At 28.0% G+C, this 27,617-nt stretch overlaps 1 protein-coding gene across 1 annotated transcript; it reads right to left on the minus strand.

Annotated features, from left to right (window-relative positions):
- Positions 1-133: 133 nt before the first annotated feature.
- Positions 134-27,617, minus strand: LOC132934647 (uncharacterized). The gene is made up of 4 exons (XM_061000975.1): positions 27,345-27,617; positions 11,542-11,704; positions 5,984-7,023; positions 134-3,437 (listed from the first exon to the last, which is right to left on the minus strand). Exons 1-4 carry the CDS (start codon positions 27,487-27,489, stop codon positions 3,394-3,396), a joined length of 1,392 nt encoding a protein of 463 aa, XP_060856958.1. The 5' UTR covers positions 27,490-27,617; the 3' UTR covers positions 134-3,393.

The following is a 27,617-nucleotide window of genomic DNA, read 5'->3' on the forward strand; positions in this document are numbered from 1 at the left end:
TCTATAAACTGTCATTTTTTAATTGATATGAAGTTTTTATTTTTGTTATAATTGTCAGTTATAAATAGTAGTAAATACATTTTGTTAACAAAATTTATTGTATTTTAATTTTTGAGTCTTAGCTGTAATAACATTTAACATGCCAATGTATAGTTATTGGTTCCATAATGTGTTTTGTGGTGTAGTTTTTTATTAGTTTTTGGGATTTAAATTCTAGTGTGCCATTTTAAAAACAGCAATGAGTTGCAACTTAAAAAACTAGGTCATTATTTGTTTTTAATAACAATTGGACCATCTATAACGGCGGTGGTCGTAATAGCATATGGGGTATAATAATGTTGATTTCAAGGCCCCTCCAAAATGTAAATTATGTATGTAAATGTACAAAATCAAATTTTGTTATAATGATATAATTTTACGATCTCCTGACCATTGTCATAGATGATACTGACTGTATTTGAAATTGTTAAAAACATAATTTTTACATTGACATTTGACATGCAAAGGTCTAATACAGTGTTTCTCAACCGGTGTGTCGCTGAGCAAGTCCAAATGTGTCGCGTGAAGTACTAAAATTAAATGACAAAATGTCCAAGTATCATTAACACTATTAATTATTTTCAAAAATTCATAGGTATTTGGTATAATTTCCATGATGAATAAAAATAGATTATCAGCTATCAACATAAAATAAATTTTATTATTATCGTTGGGTTATTATTATTATCGTAATTTTGAATGATTAATCGCGTTCAAATCGCCTATAGTGTGTAATCCCTTCAATCGATAAATGTTGGTTTTTCGATATTTTCGTTTATTTTTAAACAGTGAATACGTATAGTATATTAATTATACTGAAAACATGCACCGTATCTATAACTCACTTTATTTCTATGCTCAGTTGTCATTTATTTCTATAGTCAAATAGACCTATTTTCTTAATTTACCAACAATAATAATTTTTTGCTACTAATTAAAATAAAATGGATACATTTTTGATTAAAAAAATACAAGTAGTAAGAGAGAATACAGATAAAGACAATTTGGAAACAGAAAAAAACTCGTCACCTTCTGTAAATGCATCGTCAAGTTTTAAAGAAAAATCAGAAAATCCTTCTAAAAAATTCAAAGGTAAATATCGTCAATACAATGAAAATTATTTAAAATTAGGATTTTTTTGGGTCGGCGACGAACATTGTCCTATTCCTTATTGTTTCATTTGTGACGAAAAAATAGTTTAGAAACCACACATCTTTCATTAAAAGAGGAAGAAGAACTTGCTGAATTAAAAAACTATCGCACTCTTCAAATGAAATTTAATGAGCTCGAGCCCGAGCTCAATTTTAGATTTACACAAAAAAAGAATATCCGAGTTTAACAAAATTGGCTCATTCCGTAACATCATATTTGTGCGAGGTAGCTTTTTCTGCTTTGAACGAAATTAAAAACAAAAAAAGGGAAAGATTAATTAATGTCGAAGAGGAGCTAAGAGTCGCCTTCTCGAAGATTTCACCACAGATTGATACATTATGTAAGAAATATCAGTCACAAATTTCTCATTAAAATGCCGTTTTATATTATATTTTTCTTTGTTGTTTTTAAGTTTATATATTATGAACTAATTATAAATATTTAATACTACCTATTATTCTTATTTTTTTTACTATGTGTCGCAAAGTATGAAATATTTTAATAGTGTGTCGCCATTATACAAAGGTTGAGAAACACTGGTCTAATATAACAGATTTTTAAATTTTTTTTATATATCAACATTTTAAAATACGTAATAAGTTAAATGTTTATTAATATATTATCCCCTCCCTGTACCTAACCCTTCTGCATTTAATTTTATAAATATAATTAAATACCTATTGACAATGACAAAAATGGGGTTATAGGTATGTATAGTATTATAGTGTTTTAGATTATCATCCCAGTTTCATTTTTCTGTAATCATAAATTATGAATAATGACAATTTTAATTTCTTAAGAATCTTAATGGCATACCAATTTAACAAATTAATAATTTCAGACATATATGAAAAACACACATAAGTTTTAACAGCTGCAATATTCAATGAGTATATTTACTAATACATCAATACAATTGTGTATTAAATATTATAGTAGGTAATTATAATTAAAAGTTATAATAATTTGTATATGATTGAATATTTTTGTACTGTTGTCTTATAAGCTCTTAATTGTCCAAACAATAATATATTTCTTGAGCACAGTACAACAATATATATGGGTACCTATAGACTTTACTCTATACATCAACCAGTGCGACAACCAAGGCAATTCATTGAGATATGATCAAAAACTAATTATTTATATTTTACATGGTATTAATTATTAATATATTATTTTTGATTGGTGATTTTTTTTTCATTTAAAACAATATATGCAATAACTTAATCCAAAATGTTGGCAGCTTGTATATTAATATTTTTAACTAGTCCAGTTGCTACAGTGACAGCGAAGAGGTTTATAACATCACTACATCAGAAATTGTTAAAAAAAAAAAAAAAACTATTTTAGATTCTCTTGGTGTCAAATTGATTTTCAGACATATCTATTTACAATATAGACGAACTTCAGAATTAAATATAAAAGAAATATTTGTCTAGTATAAAAACTAGAAAAATGAAATTTGTTTAATACCTAAGTAGGTATTTTCGATATTTTATGTGACATAGGTACCTATGTTTATAGTTTGTGACATTCACTATTATTATAATAGGTATACCTATATACCTATTTAGTATTTTGTAAAGTTATGTAATAGATAGGTAGGTACATAACTAGGAATGATTCCTGTTTTGGAAGTTTTGTTAAAATAATTAATCATCTATAAATCAATTGGATTGAGTCTCAAACTAAGTGCGAGTATTTTTTTTTTATTTGATAGGTACCTATTAACAAATGCTTTATCTCTCGAAGTATCGACATTTAACTAGCAACTAAGTTAGGTAGGTAATGATGTTGGATACTTCGATGGTTAAATTGCCCTTTTTCGAAAAATCTTAGTTGCGGCACTGGTTCCATTGTTCCAACACATAATTCAACTTAATTTAAACGTAAGTATAATTATTTCTATTACCTATACATTTATTATTACCTAGTTATTTTTTTTTTTATTAGGTACTTTTTGTTATTAATAAAGTAAATTGTAACATCGAAACGAATAAAGAAATTAATTTATAATAAACACGCGCAAATGCACGATTGATAAATGCGTAAACCCTATATAATAATAATTATAATTTATATTAAGTAACGAAAAGTGCGTAGCGCTGCAATCTTCGGTGATGGAATGTTATTGGAGAGAGTTCCGCAGAAATACATCTGAGGCCTCAACTTCTGATCGGAATACAACAAACGTTTTATTCAATAGCGTGAAGTGTAAATAGGCCGACGGGGCTTTCTGTTGGCTGAAAAAATATTGCAAAATTAACGTTAGATAATATCATAAACTATATGTATGTAAAAGCTATAGGTATTAAAAGAAGTATACATTGTTTACACAGGTAAATAATTGATGAATCAACGCAATATCCAATAAGTACCGTTAGTAGGCTATTACACCTGACAAGCATAGGCGCAATTTGGGGGGGTCTAGGGGGAGCTTAGCCCCATCTAGTTTTATTTAAGCCCCCTTACGTTTTTAAATATATTCATTCTTTAATCCAACTAATAGTACGAAGTAACTAGAAGTATGAAATCAGTTTGGTACTGTTCATAAAATCGTAGCCAACGTAAAAAAAATATTTAAAAAAGCACCATCACGTATACTAATTTTCAAAAATTAAGCACCGGAGATCCCTTTACTTCCAGAACCAATTATAACTCGTTGGGGTACCTAGCTGCATCAATGCAGTACTTAATTATTGTAAATACTTGAAAAAATTTGTGATGTTGTATAAGTTGGATAAATACTAATTAACACCTAACATTATTTAATAATCGCTGTATTCGATAAATTCTATTTTTTTTAAATTTAGGATTCTGGTAATAGATTTAGTATAACAGCTCCAAATCATCAAAAAAAAAAAGATATATAAATAAAATATTTATAATTATACCTCAAAATATATATTTTTTATAAAATAATATATGCATATTATACTGCATATTTGCGTTTTTTTAGTGCATACGTATGCACATATTTCATTGTTTTTTAGCGCATAAAGTTCCGAGCCCTGGTGATAAGTAATAAGTAATAATTAATATCAATTTATCGAATATAATATAATCAATTGTTGTTATTAATGTTAGTTTTGATGATATGAATATAATAATATGATACATCGTTGTATACACGATTATAAAGAACTTTATATAAGTTCTTTATAATTGTGTTGTTGAACAGCTTGAGTATATTATTGTTCTATGAGTATAGATAACCTGCTATCATAGTAGTAACACAGGTATAAATATTATTATTGCCTATTAGCTATTTTTAGAATATGTAATTTAGTATTTACGGAGATGTCATCTGTATATTATATAAAACAGTAAACTGACTGACTGATCTATCAACGCACAGCTCAAACCATTGGACGGATTGGGCTGAAATTTGGCATACAGATAGCTATTATGTTGTATGCGTCCGTTAAGAAAGGATTTTTGGAAAATCAACCCCTAATGGGGAAAATAATAAGGGGTCTTTTTCAGCAGTCTTTATGCATCAAGATAGATTTTCAAATGCTTTTGTGATATATATAGAAAAAGACATTTCTGGTAGTATTAAAATTAAGAATATTAAATAAATTCGCTATATACTTAATCACCGTTTAAAATTATAAGATTTAACACTGCGTAACAATGTTATTTTATTTTTAATTACAAATAAATAATTAATTAGCATTGAGTTGTTGAGTACTTGAGATGTATATTATTGTATTTCATTTATCAAGTATTTTATTTTTACTGCTGAGTACCAAATTAAATGTTTTTGTAAATATATTATTACCGTAAAAATTATAATAAGTTGTGAGGGGGTGCGGGGACAGAGCCCTTGCGGGTCTGTATTGATTTTATAAATTTAGTTTTGGTTTTATTGAACTATTTGTATAATTTATAATGTATTATTGTATGTATTTTCAACTATAGAAGCACAATTTTTGAAAACCTTTCTAATTTATTTTCCTAATTATACTACACCACTACATAACGTGTAATCATATTGAGCATCAAAACTGTGGTCACAACTGGTATAAAATTTTTTTTGGAAATTGATGGTAATTTTCCAAATCATACATCTAACAACATAGGTACGAAATTTATTTCAAATACAGCCATATTCGGACACAGAAAATAATAGTAAATTACTATGGTAACAATATTTTCAAGAAAATAATACCTAGTTGTCAAAATATTTAAAAAAAGTTGCTTAAATAATTAGGAAATATTTTAGTTATATTCTTTGGCCAAGAAGTTTTAATTATTATTATTAGTTATTATTTTAATCATATATTTTCAAAAAAAAAATGTTACGGAAACTTTCCAAAAATATTAAGTCAACATTTTTATGCAATCATATAGTACAATGTTTTGTAATCATGAAAATAAAATATTTATAAAATATTATTAGTCAAGTATTCATTATTCAAGCACTTTAAAACATTTACAAAACATTATCATTTCCCAAATTTTGTGTGGGAAAATTTACCACATAAAATGGTAAATTTGATTACCAATTAAATATATGTTTTCGTTTTAAAAACGTACAATAGCAGGTAGGTACCTAAGAAATAGCTGGTAGGTATAAAATATTAAAATATAATATTTTTTAAAAATGTTGTTTTTAAATGAATTACTTCAAATTACTATGTAAAAATAAGGAACTATAGGAACACCCGAACACATGCATTTACCAAGAAAATGACAGCTAGCTAAGTGTTCAAAAATAGGTACCTGTGTACATAATCAACTAGTACATTATGTATAAATATTTAATTTACATTAATAAAATAACCTGCAAAAAATTCGTCGTCCAAATCTTCGAATTCAGCCTCAGACATAATTTTGTTGATTTGCATTTTAATTGTAGCCTGTCGTTTGGCCGTAAATGTGCTCATCGTCTTGGCCCAGGCGAGAAATATGTGCTCCTGCGCACTGAAATCCGACGGTCCTCTCTTGATCACCGGCTTGGGCTGTGGCAGATCAGGTAGAACGTCCGACTGACCATCATCTTCGTCGTCTCCCGTGTGGCTTGTATCACCGTCAGCTCCTGTGCAGCCTTTATCACCTTTGTCGCTGTTTTCGCCGGACTGTTCCTGTCGCCGTATTTTTTTGGCACTGGACGGCCCATCATCTACAGTCGACTCCGCCTCCTCGTCAGTCGCGATCTCGTCATCTTCCGCGCTTTCGTCGTCTTCGTCCTCCTCATCGTCGACATTTTCTTCATCGTCGCCGGGGAACCGGCCGATAGTTATCATCCTTCGAATGTCTTGAATCATGGCGGCTGTGATACTCCTCCCCAGATGGTTGTAACCATCATCGTCGTCAGTGGAACTACGTGCCGACGACGACGGTGACCTGATGCCGTTCATATTTTCCTGTAAAAACCGCGGCAATTGTGACGGTGGTATTGGCCGCAAGATATCGGGACCCATGAACTCAATATTAGACATGACTGGGATTTCCATGATTTCCACCGTACTCGCTTGTGGTATCTCGAGACTAGGCTCCGGTATCGGGTGAGTGAGTTGGGTGACTGCGGGTCTCGGAGTGGCTAGCGTCTCGATTGCATTCGAAAATCCTTCATAGGTCGTCGGCGCCGACAGCGTATGTGCATATTGAACTGCCAGCTCCTGTTCGGCGGGACCGTTACCCTGCACCGGTCCCTGCCCAGTGGGTAGCGGGAACGGAAATTCGGAGCCAGACATCGCGTCCTCACCAGACAGGCTGTTTATAATGGGTATCGTGTGCAAAGGCTGAAGAGTCGATATCGGGATGTGTGGCATGCCCATTTCAGGTATCAGCTGTGTCGCGGATTGGAATTCAGGTATTTGGCTGTAGAAAAACGATTTAAACATTATCATTAGTTAGGTATTTATTCTAAAACAGATATATTGTTTATCAATACTAAAACCATTCACATGAATTATAAGAATTATAACTTGTAAATTATGTAGGTACCTATAAGGCATAGGCCCACTCAAAGCCTATTCATAGTGAAACAATTGCAGTTGGATATGAACTATAATAGAAAAAATTTTCATTTCCAAAGTAATTGCGCAGGTTGCCACAATGCCACATAATATTTTTAAATATATTAGAACATAATTTATAAACAATTAATTAGGGAATTAAACAGTATGAAAAGTTATTTCTGCTACGATTAAACCAAACTTATATTTTAGGACTGTTATTAAATACACTTTTTGAACAGTAAATAAAAATGTTAACCTTTCCATTTTAAACAATAATAATTTATCAACAAATAACACGGGTAAATGCGAAAACAAGTTGAACATATTTAAACAAGTATATTTTGGTACACTTAGGAGGACGCGGTACCCGCATGCCTGTTGTCTCCAACTTACACACGCGTATATATTACATAGAAAATGTTCGTTCGCCAGTTTCAATAGTGTGCTGTTAGTTTTGATATTAGAGTGAATTGAATCGACCTATTATCAAACTTTTAGGTAACAACACTATCTGCGTCCTCTAGTTAGTTTTTTTACAATATTTTAATTTTTAAGTGAATTATGAGTGTTTTAAAATATTAATGTTTTACATAACTCACTTAAAATTAAAATATCGTAAAAAACTAACGAGAGAACACTGATAATGTTCTTACCTACAAGTTTGATCAAAGCGGAGTTTGTCGATTGCGTCCCAGACGCAGGTAAACGATTTTTTGCCCACCTTTTCCGTGTTCCGATTGCGTCCTATTGTATAGTAGGTATGTGACACATAAATTGACATATTAAATCTAATATTTTTGTCATATATATGGTGTGCAGGTATATTTAAACACGAATTGGTTTTTACTTGATGATTTTACGAACATTTTATCTTAAGGCTGGTATACTTTTATCGATTTACGATCACGTAGCGATTTAGTACGACAAGTGCCTTAGAGTCGAGAGATACCTACTTTAAAGTTTATTGTTTATATTGAAAATTAAAAATGAATACTCAAAATATTAGTGAAAGTATAAGTGAAAAAAATAAAGAAATCAAAGTTATTGATAAGTTTAAGTATCGTTTTCACAAAATGTTAGCCAATGATGTCGAGCGTTGGAGTTGCACAAACAAAAAATGCAAATGTTATTTTAAGAGAAGTGGATTACTGTTGTTAGAAAATGAAAGTAAACTAACTAATCATTGTCACGAGCCGGATTCCTCAGAACTATTAAAAAGACAAAATATTCGAAATAATTTAAAACGTAAAGCAACAGAAGATATCACTTTAAGGCCGGCAACGTTGATACATAGTCAAATAAACAGAGACGGTAAGCAGAATAGTAATTTTTAATTCAAATATAAAATTAATTATTTAGCAAATATAGTATACAGGGCGTAACAAAAAGACCTGACAGATGAAACAACTTTTGTTCTAAAAAATATTTTAAAATTATTAATTTATTTAATTTATTTATATTAATGATGAAAATATTTATCTAAGTCAAGTAGTTTATTATTTTAAATTTTTCGAGTAAATTAATTTAGAACGATTTGTTTTTTTTTAAGGAGTCGATGATTTGACAACTGATGATATTTCATGTATATGCAGAAGAATTTATATGGCCAGAAGAAAGATATTACCAACTCTACCAAAAAATATACAAGAAGTACATGAAACAATCGAATTGTTAAACATAACAACTATTCAAGGTGAACCATTTGTACTAATTAATGATAGAATAAATAATATCATCATGTTTTCGTGTACTAGTAACTTACAAGCATTAAACTTAGTCAAAGAAATATTCGTAGATGGTACATTCCGTTGTAGTACAAAATATTACTTACTGCAGTTATTTACTATTCATGGTATGTTGAATGACTATTATATTCCTCTTGCTTTTTTTTACTCAACAGTAAAGAATGTAACGCTTATGAAAATGCATTTAGAGGTTTAATTAACGAATGTTCCAAAATTGATTTAAATTGAAGTAATTCACGTTGATTTTGAATCTTCTATTCATAAAGCAGATAATATAGTTTGGCCATTCATAAAAATACAAGGATGTAATTTTTATTTGGGCTAATCATGGTGGCGTAAAATCCAAGAACTTGGATTGACCTCAGAGTACAATAATAAATCCAGTGAAGTAGGATCATTTTAAAAATATATTTTCGGATTGCCTTATCTAAATCCTGATATGGTAGGGGAATTCTATGCTTATGAGTTATCTTCCATTCAGCCTTTAAATGAAAATCTCAGAAAATTTACTGATTATTTAATTGATTACTATATTGATTCAAATTCACATTTTCCGCCTGAAATGTGGGCTGAAATGAGCAGCAGTATGCAGCGTACTACTAATGCTAGCGAAAGCTTTCATTCGAAATTTAACTCTTTTTTCTACACATGCATCCCACAATATTCATCAATTTCTAAATATTTTAAAACAATGTCAAACAGATACATACATCAAAATAACGTCAAATCATAATTTAATACCTGTTAAACGCAGAGCAAAGTATTTGAAAAAAACAGGAATTTATTGATAAACAAATAAACAATTTAAATAATAAAATTATAACCCCTTTACAGTACCTTAAAACTATTTCACTTAAAAATCCTTTTTTTAAATGACGTATTCACTAACTAGAAATGTATTATTTAAATAATTTATTTCTACATATTTGGACTTAATTTTATTGGTTTTTGTATAATTATTATTTTATAACACTGATTAGAAATGTATTATTTAAATTATTTAATAAATAAAAAATAATTACTAGTTATGACTATTTGTTTTCCAATATATCAATCTTAGAACTACGAATGTATTCAATAGTCATTACTAAAATCATATTGAAATATTGAGTAATTTAATGCTTGTATATTATACAATAGGACGCAATCGGAACATAAAAAGGTAAGAAAAAATAATTTTACCTATCCGACTTGTGGACGCAATCGACATACTGAAAAGGTATAAAAGGTTGAAACGGGACGCAATCGGATGAAGCCCGATCAAAGGTCAGTTTACTCTAATATCAAAACTGAAAGCACACTATTGAAACTGGTGAATGAAAATTTGCTATGCCATATTTACGTGTGCAAGACTGAGACAATATAACATGTGGGTACCACTTGGCACTTCCTCTTAAAAGTCTTAACGTATTAACGTAGTAACATATTTTCACCGTCTAAAAAACTTAAAAGTATGCCAAGTAAAATGTCCTATTTTAATTCACTGTAATTTGAATCGTATCTATTAATATTGTATAATATTACTCTGATATATTGTACTAGGTACCTGCAGCTACTTCCAGTATACGGATGTGCTGAAAGATGAAGTAGCAATAGATAAAAGTAGATATATAACTATAGGTATTATAAGTCCTCAACCCTGATAATTAGGTACCTACATTAAATACGCGTATAATTGGACTATATTTACTAGCACTTTGCGCCGTCTATTTAGCACGCGGTGTCTTAATGATTTGAATGGGTTTTTTTACTAATCGATATGGAACAGCATTTTCCATTAAGTTACGACGAAGATAAAAGAAACATAAAAACTATATTATCGTAATATTATGATACATAATATATTTAAAAATGATCGTTTAAAATAAAATGATCAACAAATAATTGAATTTTATTGTAGTTAACTTTGGGCCTCTGGAGTTGACCTCCGGGTAAAATTCCAACGAAAATGTTTATAACAATGTTTATTTCGAAGTTATTAACTTGTTTTATTTCTGTCTTCTGATCAAAAATTGAAAATAAAATTTAAATCGCACAAAGCTCAAGCAATAATTATCCGCTCCTAAATCAGTTGCTAAGGAAATAAACGTTGATTAAAAAATATACATAATTTCTTCTGCAGACAGTCTGACCCACTCTCTTATGCACGTTTTCCCGGCAAAAACTTTATAGTATACAATGTTGGCATTTACAATCAAAGCACTATATTGTATATTTTCAATATTGTGAATTCGTGTCAGAATTTCGTTTCACTGAGCTTTTGGTCTACCTACTCGATTTGGTAGAATAAATTAAATATCGTAACTTCAGTGAGTTCCCGACGATAATTTTAATTTATTCTTTATTTCTACAGACCAAGGCCAAAACGTTTCAGTACCGACAGTACCTATATTGGTATATCCAAGTATAATGTATTATGTATATAACTAAAAAAGATTATATTTTAAACTTTTGAAGAATATATTAAAACTGTGGCTTCGAATGAGAATAACAAAAATAATCCATACATTCGCATTCACATTTTCAACTATTGATTTTTATAAATAATAGGTAGGTATATGAGTTTTACTATTAGATAAATTAAGTATATTTATTATTATATATTTTGTAGTGTACCTTATTACAATACTTACAATTGTTTGCGAACATACGGTTTAAAGATACGCATAGGCTTCGTCCACGGCCATTTCATGAATCGTTCCAAAACCCTTTCAGACGAATCGTCGTTGCTCAGTTTTCTAATAAAATTAGCATACTTGTTTAATATTTGGTCCCACTTGCGCTGCAGAATTTCGCCTGTAAATGAACATTACTCGTGCAATATATAATATATACATAGTGTTTTGAACTTTTGGAACCGTCTCAAACATTTCTACTGTGTAAAATACTTATCTATCGGTGTATTTTTAAAAACTCACATTTATACTAATGTTAGGTAAGTATATAACCGTATAGGTACTTTAAGTCTTTATATGTAATATAAGATGATCAGATATTCAAAATTATACGCCCATAGATACCTATAGACCATGCAGAAAAAAAAATTGGTAATAAGAGTACAATAATTATTGGTTGTACCTACTCATGTTGCAATATAAAATACCTACCTAAACAATTAAACTGTTTCTCTGCTATAGTTGACTTAATTAAATTATCTCCGAGTTTGGGCTAATATTGAATATATTTAATTTCTAACTAAATATATTTACTCACCATATCTAATAATAAATATTAATGAGTTGTATCTATAATATATTAAATTAATATTATATATAAAAAATAAATACATAATATTGATCTACTGAAGGCTAAAGCCTTATAAAATAGGACAAATATAACATTTTTAAATTAATTAATTAAGCAAAAAAAAATTACCTTAAAATTCAAAGCTTAAACTTTTAAACTTTTAAAATTATAAACTACCTAGGTATAGACACAAATGTCTAAAAATAATTGGTTGATACTAGAAATTGCGTATATACCGAATATATATTATAGTATATATATCTATAACTGCAATAACTTGTCGGAAAGTGGTGAAAGACTGAAAATGAAACTAGCAAATTATAATTGTCTAAATTACAATTTATAAAATTGACAATAATACATTTTGAGCTTGACAATGAATATCATAACTATATAATTGTCTATATATTTTTTTTAATTGATTCAACATTTTAGACTTGGAAAAAAAGATCTTATACATAAGTTATTATTTTAGCTGTTTAAAAATAATTAAAATACATTTATGATAAGCGTTTGAAGTTAACATTTCGAAAAAATTACGAAAATTTGCAAATTTTGTTATTTTTTGGTTAATAATGTATAAAAGGTTTGATTTGTATATTTTAGGCATGGAAATTTAATACAATACTGACATTAGGTGTAAATGATGACAATGTCGTCGAGGTTAAAAGGCAGACATAATAAAACCATTGAGAGATTAGTCATGTTGTATGTATCAAAATGTTGGGTAGTAGGTAGAAAATGAAACAGACAGAGGGTGAAAATAGCAGAAATATTAATTTTAAGGTGGAGTGACTAGGGAGGATATAATAAGAAATTAATTCATTAGAGGAGTAGGACCAACTATAGACAAAATGATGGAGGATATTATATTAAGACGGGTTGAGATTGTTCGGTCGTGTTATGAGGGAGTCACCTCTCTAAGAGGAAGCAGTGAGAGTGGCTATGGAAATAAATCTAGAAGGAAAGAGAAGGAAAGGAAGACCAAATAAGAGATGGACAGTCAGAATAAGGAATGACACGGAATTAAAGTATTAACGAGTTAACGTGTTATTTTCTTAGGTGTGTGGAGTGTCCAAACGTTGTATTAACTTGTGTGTACCAAAACATTTATTTTTATAGTGATAAATCGTGTACCCAAACGGTGCACTTCATTTTCTTCATTTATATTTACCCAAACGCGTTGCATTTAGGGTTATTTGAATTTTGGGCGATTGTAACCTCTCCCGATTTTAATGATCTGTTTAGCGTTTAGCTATACTCTTCCGATGGTAAACTCTCCCGAGTGTATTCCAGTAATACCTGACTCGTACACGTTAACTTTCCTTAGTCCCGAGTCTGTATTCAATAACTTTGTTTAAGCATTATAATTTAATGTTTATAATAATATATACACATTTTAAAATGTATAATAGACATTTGAATTTCATTAAAAAAGTAAATTATTTAAATTATAGAAAAAACATTTCAAATTACGTTTTTAACATTTAAATTTAATTTTTATAATTATATGAACATACAATTTAAAACAACTCTGGAGAGTTTACATATTACTTCCTCCAGGTAAACATAATTGATAATGTTGACCCGGGAGAGTTTACCAACGGGAGTGTTTACCATCGGGAGAGTTTACCACCGCCCGTCTATATATGTATCCGAATATGTTACCGTCATGTAGATGGTGTGAGCAAAGGACGGAGCACTGCAGCTATGGAGGTGTATGATAAGGGTGGCTGACCCCATATAATTGGGAGTGAAGGGTGAAGAAAAATAATAAGAAGAACATAATACATATATTATTTTCATTTTCATTTTAACAATACACAATAATTATATTCTGTACATAATGATATAATATGACGTGTAAGGTAGTAAAAATTCAAAATTATTTAAAAAAAATTGTCAAACATACATTTCTTTTCAGTATATTGCATTCATTTTTATTCTTTTTATAAGTAAATAAAGGTATATTTCAGTATTGAAATTCAACAATTAAAATAAAAAGTAGGTAATATTCTTCGTTAACCGGTACTGACAATACCGGTCTAAATATAAAAATAATATTATAATTGCAAACATGAAACAATTTACGTAGGCACCTAACTTAAAAAAAAATAGGAGACTAATAACAATCTCTAGATTTACCTAAAAACTATAAAATATTATTATACCAAGTAGTGAAAATAAATAAGTTGTTTAAAATGTTTACAAGATTGTCCAAAAAGCATGAATTATTACAAGAAGTACACAACAAAGAAAAAAACACGCGAATAACGCATTACACATTACATTTACACTATTTCAGGTTGCACGTATTATTACCTACCTACACGTCTTCTTGTTCAATTTATTACTCTTTAGTCTTTATAGTGTGTAATGTTCGAACAATTTTAAAAAGATTAAAAAAAATACTACCTCATTAGTACCTGTTTCCCCGTTTAAAGGAAACTTTAAAGAATATTCCAAAGATGGGAAATTATTTTAAAGTTTCTTCAAGTTGTATTCGTTTGTGAAAGTACCCATGTAGAAATAACTATTATTTTTTTCTTAAGAAAAAAGTATTTCTTTTCAAATACATTTTAGTTCAAAAACTGAAACACAAAACTCAAAGTATGTCATATAAAATATGAATATCTATACGACGTAGGTAAGTATTTTGTAATATTATGTGTATGAAGGGAAAAAAGTTGGCCAAAAAATCTCTCTTTGGTCTGGTTGTTAATTATTAACTAATATATTAAGTTATAAAGTTTAATGCGATGATTAATCATCAAATAAATAATATTATAACGACTCTGGGTTGAGCTATGTTTACTTAATATAATAGTATAATTACATAATGGATACTATAGGTACCTAATAACTCGGTAAATAACTACCGCAGGCCGCAGCTTTAAACTACCTATTTAACAATACTTTAAGCAATATTCTAATTGATATGCAAACTCTACATCTTTATAAAACAAATTTGGCTTTCGATTTTTGAGAATTCCGCGCTTTCTATAAAAGTTAAACATCTTGGGGTGTTTTGGTATTTAATAAATTATTATTTTAAGTGCATTCATTGCTGTGGTGTAGATATTCATAGTGGGTATAATGCAGAAAGTTTCAGCAGGGTTTCGATTTTAAATATATAAAAAATGTATAGAATATTAATTTCAAATTATTGTACATATCTTAATATATAATATATATATATATATATATATAGATAGTACTTATACATTAATACATGACATATATACGATACACCTATAAGCTATATACGGTCTAGTAAAGTATTCAAATACGTATTCTGAATATTTTTTTAAGCTGGAAAATAGTCTATAATATTTTGTAACAAACAATTTTTTCCATTACAAATTAGGCACATTATAAGTTAATATAAACATAAACAATAGTTATTCTCTTTGAATGAAACCACCGTTAATATCCAACCATTCCAAAACTGACAAATATAATCGAGGGGGGGAGGAGGATATATTCTAATAGTATTTGAATATGTATTTAGAATATAAAATAAAAGTATTCTTTACAACAGACTGCCTATGTATATTATAGCGTGTATCGAACGATGCGCGCGCACATATTTAACCTACATAATAATATATTCATTCTCCACTGTCGCCAAGTGAAATTGATTAACTTTAAAGTTTAGCCTGGTTGATGTTTTTACGTATGCAAATGGACAAAAATCTATTAATAATCTACTATAGGTATAATAAACCTACTAAATACAATATACTCTAGTTGGGATTACACTAACGTGCAGATCTAACTAACAAAATGTGTAATTGGGTACCTGGTACATAGCTAGTTCTTATTTAAATGTTTTACAGTGAAATCTATATAATATGAAAACTATTATGTGTTTATGATAATATATGGTTGCGTCATATAAATTATGAATAATTTTAATGATTCATCATTTAACATTTTCTTAAAATATTGCATAAATAATTGTGATTATAATAGCTTTGTTAAGTGAATGTTATGAACATCGATAATATTAATGTAATTATATTTAATATGCAGTTAAATATAACCAAACCGAGATTTAAAATATTTTAAATCATGTATTCACTATAATTCAACGTACAGCCTAAGAATAAGATATGTTATTTATTTAATTAAATATTGATATTGATATTCATTTAAAAAAATACATTTTATCTTTGATAACTGAGTTATATGTAATACTTAAGTATATAAAGTAAAACTTAAGCAATTTATATGCCTTACGAGATGGATACAATACCATGAATTAAAGTTATGGAATAATAAATTATAGTCTGCTATTATATGTTCGTAAGAAATTTTATCTGATGATCACGACAAACAAACCTATTCAAAAGCTTACTTAGGCAAAAGTACTTAGGTATAGGTACTCATTGCTGTAAAATATTATCAATTTTTAACCAGACCGCATTTGTAAACAATATTATATTCAGAATTAATTTCTGTGTAATTTCTTTTTCTATCGAATTGAACTAAAAAAGAAGCCAAATTATGCAATAAATCAATCATTCAAGCTTAATAAAATCTGAAATAATGGTAATAATGAATTCGTTACAATTTTTAATCAAATTTTAAGTTTATCTGAGAAATATTATTATAATATTACAGTAAAACCTTCAATATTGTTTAAGAACAGGTACATAGAGATATATATTTGAATATTTCTCACTGTAATGATACTGAAACTTATTGAACAATTGAAATTCTCATTCCATTCTAGTACCTACACATTTCTTCAAAGCATTGAACACCTGTTTTGAAACACCGAACATATTTTTACTGGATTCCAATGTACATTTTGAAGATGAAGTAAAATATAAATGATATTGAAAAACTAATAGATCTGTATAAAGAATATGTGGAAGACATAAGTAAAGTTTATCAAGATATTAAAATATTTAATGCAGCACAAACATTTTAAATAAATTATATTTAATACTATTTTTGAGTGGGTACTTATTTAGATTTCTGTTCATTTTAAATTTTCAAATGTTTAAAAAGTAATAAAAATACTTGAAACTTGTTACCTGTGACATCATGAACATCTGAAAGCTGATTTTCAACTCATTGTACCTAGGTTAAAGACTTATATTTTAGAATCATATTGAGTCAAAATAGACTAATAAATTGGTTTCTTTCAATATTCATCGGAAAATACCAGAAACACCAGAAGAATTTTTAATCGATCTAAAGATATATTCGAATTTATTATTTAATTTTTAAGTAATTCTATTGTAAAGTTTAACTGCTTATTGTAGATTAGGTATAAATTATGATATACGTAATACGCATATTATACCGTAGAGACCCGTTCAGGATCTTTAAATAAAAACATGCTTCTGTTACAGGGCCGGCGGCACAAATTGTGGGGCCCTGTGCAAAATTGTTTGGATAAAATAATATTTTGTTGAATTATACCTACATAAATAAATCATATAATACATTTATGAAAAGTTTAAAACTAAGATTACACTGTAGATATTATATTATGTGTTATGTTTTAAATGCTGCACCTAAACATTTTCAAAGGCACTATTTGTAAATTTCTAATCTATAGAGTGACTGAACATAACTTTTGGACAAAGTTTACAAGCCGAAAATAGTGTCTATGGACAAAAAATAAACTGCACTGTAAAACGAATAGTTCCAATCCTTCGCTTCACTCAGAAATCAGAATCTAAAAAGGATAAGTGGATGTCGCTCTGCTGTACAGTAGGTTACAAGTGGGTCACTGTAATGGATGGTGTTAAATTTGAATTCAATGATATAATATCATTGTATAAGAAAAACGATTCTGAGCGAAAACTGTCAGTCAGCCTATGATATTACCAAGTATATTTGATGATGATATTATTGTGAATAAAGTAATTTATGTATAACCTATTTACGTGGAGCCTTGTTTTAAATTTTCAATCCTTAGCCATAAAAGTTAAACATTTTATACATTTTTAACTACAAAATAATTAATAAATTTTAAATTTGATAAATGTTGTCAACATTTGAACTTTAAATGCTTATAAAAAAAAAATTGTGCCTATGTATTTTTAATATTTTTCAACTGCTATTAGAATGATATATCCGGAGCCTTATATTAAATTTTCACGCTTTTTTACTCAACAGATAAAATTTTATTGATATTTATAGAAAAAAAAACTAAAAAAATTGAAAACAGACAATGTCTGTAAGCAGCTCAAAAAGAGTCAAAATATTTTCAAAATTTTATGGTGTATAGAAAATTCTAATATAAACATTCAGTCAAAATTTCATGTCCCTACGGTCTTTTGTTTTAGAGTTACACCAAAAACCAAAATCGATTTTCTCAAAAACAGATTTTGCGTAAAAATTCCCGTTTTTCCTTAATTTTTCTTTTGTTTTTCACGTCGCTTTTGAAAACTTCTAGGAAATTTTTACTTTTGACCCCCCAAAGTACCAACTAGATTCACTTTCCTATCAGAAAAGTTACTGTTGAAGAAAATCCAAGCACTTTTACTGTCCTAATAGGTGATGACAGACACACAAAAAAAAAAAACACACATCATTGTAAATTCAATACATTCATCGCTTCGCTCTGAATCTAAAATAAATAAAAAGATTTACGAGTGGCTTTGTCAAATACCTACTATAGGTGTAGGTTAAGTGAGTACTATATCAGGTTATTAATTTGGCCGAGACACGATTGAGCATAAAACACCTTTTTTACGACACGATTGAATAACATTTTTGGCATGTCAAAGGAAATCGGAATACAAAAGAAAACCTACACGATTGAGCATAAAAAACTCTGCAACGTTGCCATTTTCCATTTTAATCTATATTATACAAAAATATTTATTTAAATAATTATAAAAATTATATTATATCAAAAAAATAACATGATTTCAAAGTCAATAATATAGTTACATTTAATAAATCTGTTTGATAATAATAATAATAATTATGATAATAATAATAATAATAATAATAATAATAGTTATAAAAATAATAAAATCAAAATATGGTACGAATTAAAAAAAAATACGGCATGGTTTATGAGTCAAGCATACTATAATACTATCGAACACTGATATTATTTCTATAATAATTTTGGAATTGTCTCTTAATTTATCTTATATTTTCCCCCAATTTTAAATTTGTAAAACGTTGGAACTTTATTGGTCCGGAACTAATTTATTAACCGATAACATTGTCGATAAATCTGGGCTCAGCTCACGGTTCGCGTCTGGTATCATAATAATTGGTGTAATAGGTAATAGTGAAAATAATAAATTACAACATTTTGGTTACGTGAATGTGGCAACATCGCATAAAATATTCAATCGTGCTTTACCGATTAATTTAGGTATTATATTGAAATGGACTGAAACTTGGATCTGAAACTTAATTATGCGTACGCCGCACGCCTATGGTTTCATATTAGTTTACTTTTAGACTGTTTAAGTAATTCAGTACCTAATTACGATTTACGTTGTTTATCCTCTTCATTCAATGTATCGTAAATAGTAAATATTTTTAAAAATTGTTGAGATTTTTTTAAATGTTTGTTAATGTATATAAAATGACATTTTAAATAAAATTTAGATTACACATATAACCGAACGGATGTCACAGAATAAATTATTATTTCAACTGTAGTTTGAAAAATATTATCTTTTCTAAAATTATAATATTTTATTAGTGATGATTTGCTTTTCTGGAGTGAGCTCAGCTTCCGCGGGGCCCTACATTTGTGCGGGTTGCACTGCCCTTACAACATGCTAAATTATACTATTATTTTAATATTATGGGTTCAAGATCCAGGGATACGAGTCAAAATATCAAAACACATTTATTAAAAATATTTCATTTAAACTGAGTAACTCTCTAAAATCTAAACTTTTTACTTTTTTGTTCAACTGATTTACGTCCAAATTGAATTGAAGTCTGATTTAAAAAAGGTCCAAAGACTTTTCATTCTGATAAATATATAATGTGCAATAACGTCAAAATTAATTAAAGTCTTTAGAAAAATCCAACTACTGTAATAGAATTCTATTCCCATTAATTCTATCATTTAGTATGCTAGGAAATAGAAATAAAAATGAAATAGACTACCTTTCTTTCCCTATAATATCTATTTATCTATCTAAAATTGAGTGAATTGCCTTTTGGTAGTTGAGTTATACTGACGAGCGATGGTTGATATGAGGAATGAAATTGTTGTGAATTCAATTATATTATTTAAATAATTAAAGAGTTTTATTACCTATATAGATAGGTAGCTAATGCAATACATTTGTAAAATAATAAATGTTAATATAATTTCCAATCTACCTTTGAAATTTTAATGTAGAACCGAATTGTAATGTTCCATGAAAATGAACAAAATTCTGTTATAATAATAATATATAATATCTATATAATCATTATTAAATGAGAAACAATAATTTAATTCAATTTATTAAAATGTAGGTATTAGGTAGGTTAATTTTGTATTCACTATAAAAACGAAATTATAAGGAAGGTAGGTACATACAGTCAAGTGTATATAATATAATAGGTATGTACTTACTTACATACTATAGTTACTACTTAGATTACTAGTAGAAAAAAAATGTCATTAGGTACAATTTAGTAGGTAATTGATTTCGTTTTATTGAAAAATGCATGAATTCATTTTAATATTCAAGGTTCTCAAATTCTCAATACGTTTTAAAATTAAATTAAATGAAGTATTAAGTTTATAAAGCATCTAGTTACTGGAACCTCAAATAATAATATTGTTGGAAACGAAATTTATAATAAACGGTTAAATGCTATTACATTTTCTATATTATTTGTTTGTTCAAATACAAATTAATTTTGTTTGCAATGTAACCAGAATTATAACTATCAAACTGTAGTGTTACTTGAACTACAATGCAGTCAATTTGCGGGCGGGCGCCTGATATTAAAAAATGCTTTTAGATTTTCCTCGTATCTACTTATTTTGTCCAAAAATAGCGTAACACTTGTTTCTTTATGATATACGAGAGAGAAAAAGTTAAAAAATAAACATGTTGTCATTAAAATATCTATAGTTAATACCTAACATGTAAACTGTTTTTGATTCGTGGGTTGTGTGCTCACTGGGTTGTGTGCTGTAACAAAATAATGTTTTACAATTTTATGACGATTCGTTTGTGCACTCAATTATGATGAACAATAGAAAACCCATTTCAACGTAGAGCCATTTTTTTCATATGCACTTCAATAGTTCAATATTATAGTCAATTGCATACACGCCACATCATAATATTTGACTATAGTTATTAAAATAACATTACAAATTTTAATCAAAACAAATATAAACATTAATTTATTAATTCCCTATAGCTGTATTATCCACTATTATTATTATTATTATTATTATTTATTGATATATAGCTTCCAGTATTAAACTATTACAGCTCGACAATTACATAATTATTATTTTTATATTAGTGTAGAAAATGTGCTATTTGCGTAAACGATATAAAACAAACAAAGAACAATTATTATTGTTTTTAAAATTTAATGTAGGTATGTGCAAAAAAGTTGTCTTTTATAGCTAAATGTTCACAAATTCGTTGTAACTGTGTTTATAGAGGGGGATAATGATGATCTTAATATAGATACTGCATATAATTAAATTGTTATGCCTACATTCTATATTTCTATTTATTTTTTTCTTCTAGCCCTGAGTTTGGCCCTTGGGTATTCTATACCTATATAAAATCCAAATACCACTCACTCATTCATCACGTTACATCTCAAAAACTACAAAACGTACGAAATTTGGAATAGTGGTTACTCTAATGCTCTAGAAGTTCAATAAAAAAGGATTTTTCGATTTTTCTAGATATTTCCCAACACTGGCACTGGACCAAACACATTTTACTGAAAACTACACACCTGAAAAATACCTGCATACCCTACAAACGAATATTCACATTATACTCTACATGACCCAGTCGCATTAGTTCTGTACACTCCCACGTAGACTAATTATTTTCAATTGAATCAACACAATTGGCTACTTCAGACATTTTATTTTTTAATAATATTAAAGCCAAACCAGACTACATCAGTGTATAAATATATTAAAAAAGTATTCATTACCTAGTAATTAATTAGTTATTCTTAAATTAAAATAGTGTTGTAATTCTCATTAAATAGGTAAGTCGAATTGAGAGACGACAATTTAATATCACAGATCTTATGTCATATAATTGACGAAGGGACATTTCCCCAGTCCCACCCATTTCAAATTTTTAGTTTATATTTAGCACTTGATTCGCATGTATTTTTACGACTGTTTCCAAAATGTGCACGGCACAATTTACCCAGAAAATTCAATTTTCTTATTTTTTTTATTAGATGTAGCATTTATTTGTGCTTTTTTTACCTATTTTATAAAGGCCAAATCGTTGAAAGTACTGATTTTTTAATATAGATCAATATTATCAATAGTACCTATACTATGATAGGACTTTGTAGTTTTGAGAGCAAAAGCATAACCGAACTATATTCAAGTATTTTAAATTTTAAATTTTTAACATATATTATGATAAAATAAAAATATTTTATGGTTATAAAATCGAATCGTTGTAGGTATAAATGTATAATAATATAGACTGGCAGATCATCTCTACTCAGAATCGTTTTTCGTTGTATAGGTACAATGATTGAAACACAATTGAATTAAAATGTAATATATCTATCAATCATTACAGTGACCTACTCAATGATATGGTACACTCGGAAACCTACTTTTTTTTTTATTGAGCTTGAGCCCGGCAACTTGGGCCATTAGCTATTTTATTTTGTTGGTAGGTTTTAGTAGGGGGAAGAACACGTTTTTGTATGTGTGGGAAGGATTTGTTGCTAAAAATCCCGGGTGGTCACCCATCCGGGAACTAGCAACGCCGGCCGTTACGTACATTCAATGCGTTTCCGCAGTTCCGTGTACGCACTGCGCCACACCAAGCCACAGAAACCTACTGTTAAACAATACTAATACCACAGTTATCTTTTTTACTGAATAACAAAAATAGACTTAAACTTTTTTGATATAATTAACTTAGGTGTATATTTATTTTAAAATATATTTTCATTTTTGAACAGTTGAATAATATTTATTTAGATCAGAACATTTACCATATTTTTCATATGTCTGTGAATATAGTCACTTTTTTGTAGGATCAAAGCCCCCCGCTCACATTGATGTTAATAATGTTAGCCCCCTGCAATTGTAATGGATTTCCGCCTATGTACACTGCATTTATTCATATTCTGATTTTTGGAATTTTTAAAAAAGAATCATATTTATCTCTATTAAAAGAGTCATTATTTATAACGATTCAGCCGTAATCAAAAAAGTAAAAAGAAGCACAAAAGAATGTTATATCTAATGAAAAGTAAGACAATTTTTTCCGGGTAAACCAGTGCCGTACAAATTCATAAAAATGTCTATAAACTATAATAATAGTATACCAAAACTATTTACAAAAACCCAACTACGATTATTATAATCACTGACAACAGATAAATACTGTTAGCCCACCTTAACTATCATATAGGCACTCATCTTGCCCTATGTTGAGTAATAAGCATGTTCACCTATGCTATTTAGTACTTTGATCAAACACAGTGGTGTAATTAGAAATTGGTTCTAAGGTGGGATATACGTTTTTATAATCATAGGCTTGCCCCCCCATAGGTTATGTTACATCCCCCTTTTCATTAACTTTCATAGATCATAATATTATATTAATTTATTATTATACATTAAATTATGGTTTAATCACGGGTTTCAAAGATAATAAAATAAACAATTAAATTAAATTAAATGGATGATTCATAATAATATAAAGGCTATTTTTCTTTTCTTTTTGCTAAATTGTCTAGTAATTATGTCTTCTGGTTTCAATATTATGTCCTGATGGTCTGAAAGCATTGTTAGTCGGTAGTCTAGTCCATTCAATCGTTCCAAATAAGTTACTCATTTTTAGGGTAAATTTTAATTTTTAAGATCATTTTATAGGATTTTTGTGGTTTTTTTTAAAGATTTTGAATTTGAAATTTAATTTTAAGATTTTTACATGCTTTTTTTATGATTTTTATATAAATTGAAAAAACTATAACTATATAAAGGTAAGTAAATATAATATGATCTAAGCCTATATAAAGTTTTAATTAGGTACGTATGGAAATAATTGTGATTCCAGAGTAAAGAAGTCCAAAACGATCAGTTTTGTCTGTAAAACTTTTTACTACCTACATATTCTTTAAAATATATATTATTATTTAGGTATAACAAATTTATTAGAATGTGTATTAAGATTATTGAAATTAATAAAATAATTAGTGCATTTTTTTAGTGCATTATTTAGAACTTTTAGGGAATTTTTTGGGTTTTTAGGGGGGCATAAATCCCAGGCGTTATTATTGTGTAATTTACAAAAATAATATTTATTAACAATGTTAACAATTTTAAATTATTTTGTGTTCATATTATGAAGGTATACTCATGCGGTTAAAAATGATATCAGAAGTCGTAAGTTGTAAGTTTTTATCAGTTTTATCTTTGAACTGTGATAATAGATAACCGCATTGTCCATTAATTTTTATTTAAATATAAAAATATTTTATAGCCAAGGGTTCACGATAATTTAATAACTATTTATAAAAAAAGCTCAGGGGTGGATATTTTTTCTATGAAATAGCAAAAAAAACATGCGAACTCATTTAGTTCACAACTCTGGTAATAAAACTAAAACACAAAATGTAGGATACAAAACATAAATTAGTACATTTTTTATTCAAATACCTACCTACCTATAAGTTTTATAACAAGTATAAAATATGGTAGGTACCTATATCTATAATATGATGATGTATTTTTATAATATTATGCAAAAATATCAATTATTACAGACGTATTGTGAGAAAAAAATCCATATAAGTGCTATTGACATTTTAAAAGTAAAAATACAAATCTTTGATTAAAATGTCAAGGTTTTACTACCTTCATTTTCATTATTATAATTTATTTATTAATTCGTTAGTTTTTTTTGTGTACTTTATGTAAAGTAGTTATTTGTATTTAATGAAAATTGTTCAACTAAAAACGTTAATAAGTATAATTTGCAATAACGTACAATTAGCATTCAGCATTTGAACAATGTGTAAATAATGTTTTATTATTCATCATATTGTATTATACGGAATTCTGCTCAAATCTTTTTTGCTGTAGGTAATTTAAAAAATAATAATAGTAGAAACTTGATACATTCCACTATTACTTAAGTTATTATTTTCTATACAGAGAATGACATTTTTAAAATATTTAAACACATTTTAAGCTATTTATACTTTGAATCTATTTACGCCGATTTGCCTTTTACGGTACCTATATCGGTATTGACTTACAAGTTAATAACAATTATTATCAATTATTTACTATATAAGTTGGTTACCCATATTTTTGTGGCTTGTGTGAATGTGAAAATATGTCATGTAATCACTTTAGAAATTCGATAATAATTTTAGTAGCATGTTAAGTTGGATTGATGTAAATTTTTACCCCGCGTGATAAGTCATGGATTAAAACCAAATACTTATGAACAAAATTATAATGATTACTTTTATGATTTACAATCATGATTCGTTTTTTTATTCTGGAAATATTTTTGATGTAAACACATACGACAACACTATCAATCTTAACGATATTGGATTTACGTCAGCTTTTAAGTTTGAATCTGTCCCTAATTTGTCTGCGTGAACATCAAAAATATGTCCAGAATTATGAATTTCAAAATCATAAAATTAATCATTGCAGTTAAAGTTATTTCTATTTGTATTTAAACTGAAGCAAAATGGAAAATCGAGAGGAAGATAGAATAATTTTACCCTGGCCGGCGAAGTCGGGTAATATTTACATCTATATTAGTATATAAAGTAATAGAATTATACTTATGTATACTTTGTAAAAAATATATAAATCAACAGATGTGACTGTCTATAATAACAAAATATAATTACTGAGTAAAATTGTTATTTCCCGGGAATATTCCTTCCAGAGAATTTCCGGGAGTAGAACTCTCATCAACGTCATTAAAACATAAATGTTAATATAAATAAATTATTTCATACATAGGTATGAACTATAAACTGTATAGTACATAAAGTTACTTCACCGTGATACACTTGCTATCACAATGACCTATGGCTGATGAGATACACACGAGACTTACTATACAGCAGAGCCAGGTTTACTGGTTTTTTTTTACGTACTTACCTACAAATAATACGTAGTTTTAGTAGAAATATATTGTGAGTATTGAACGATTACGATATAGAGTTATCTATAGCTATAATTATTAAGTAAAATTAGGTCTTTATCACCGTAATAAATGTTGTATGGATCTTTTAATATCGGAAATACTACATTGAAAATATTATTATATAGTTGCAATTTATTTTATATGGCATGTAATTATTGTAATTGTAATATGGAGTTTAAGAAAGGTAAGGCAACTATTTTATAGTTTCAAGTTTGGATAATTATAATGCAGCAATGACGATATTATAAGACCCGTACTAAATTAGTTATGATATTCAAAAGGTAATTATAATAATCCAATACTTAATTTTTATCTATTAGAGCTCAGAAATGTAAACATTTGTATAATATATTTACTGAATAGTCTGAAAGAGTCCGACTAGATTAGCAACATATTTAAAGTAATAGCTTATAACTGAACTATAAACTGCAGTAAGTTAGATTTTAATTCTTAAAAATACGTGATTGAAATATTTTGATCAATTGACAATACAACATAATTGTTTAATATTCATCTATTATTTCGTAGCTATAGCTAATACGTATTATTCTATCAGTGTTACAATATAAAATATATTTTAATATGTTCACAATATCAATAAAGTAGGTATTATTGAAAATTGTATTCTAATTCCACAAGCAAAGAACATTAAGAAATAGTTATTAAAATGTTTGAAATAATCGTAAACGACACTATTAATTAAAAGGACAGAATTACTTGCATATTTTGATAGTTTTAATCAAAGTAGTTTTACTCCTGAGCCTTATAATTATGAATAATAGAATTTTCCATAATGTTTAACTTAAAGAATAAAGTATGTTACTCACCGTTTATACCATTCATATCTTTATTGATGACAGTATTAAAAATGTTGTTCCTTATTTCTTTATTAGAAAAATCTTTGTGATCTGGATTGTAGATCTCTGGGTGTTTGCTGATTTCATTTATTAATTTCGCTACATCTATTTTCATGGTTATTTTTTGTTGAAACTTAAATGAGTGAAATAAAAAATTTAAAACTTCAGAGTACGTATTTGTTGTTACGTAATGTTGTTTTTCGTAAATTTAACGTAGACTTTGTGTTCACGGAGGTCTGCCGA

The sequence above is a fragment of the Metopolophium dirhodum genome, chromosome 1, assembly GCF_019925205.1.
Source record: "Metopolophium dirhodum isolate CAU chromosome 1, ASM1992520v1, whole genome shotgun sequence".
In the NCBI taxonomy this organism is placed as follows: Eukaryota; Metazoa; Arthropoda; class Insecta; order Hemiptera; family Aphididae; genus Metopolophium; species Metopolophium dirhodum.

What these genes read in the sequence shown, in the direction of transcription:
- LOC132934647 (XM_061000975.1), bottom strand. Translation starts at nt 27,489, where the DNA reads ATGAAAATAGATGTAGCGAAATTAATAAATGAAATCAGCAAACACCCA. An exon ending in AGATATGAATGGTATAAACG is followed by an intron (nt 11,705 to 27,344) that starts GTGAGTAACATA and finishes GTTCATTTACAG; the next exon opens with GCGAAATTCTGCAGCGCAAG. An exon ending in GGACGACGAATTTTTTGCAG is followed by an intron (nt 3,438 to 5,983) that starts GTTATTTTATTA and finishes ATATTTTTTCAG; the next exon opens with CCAACAGAAAGCCCCGTCGG.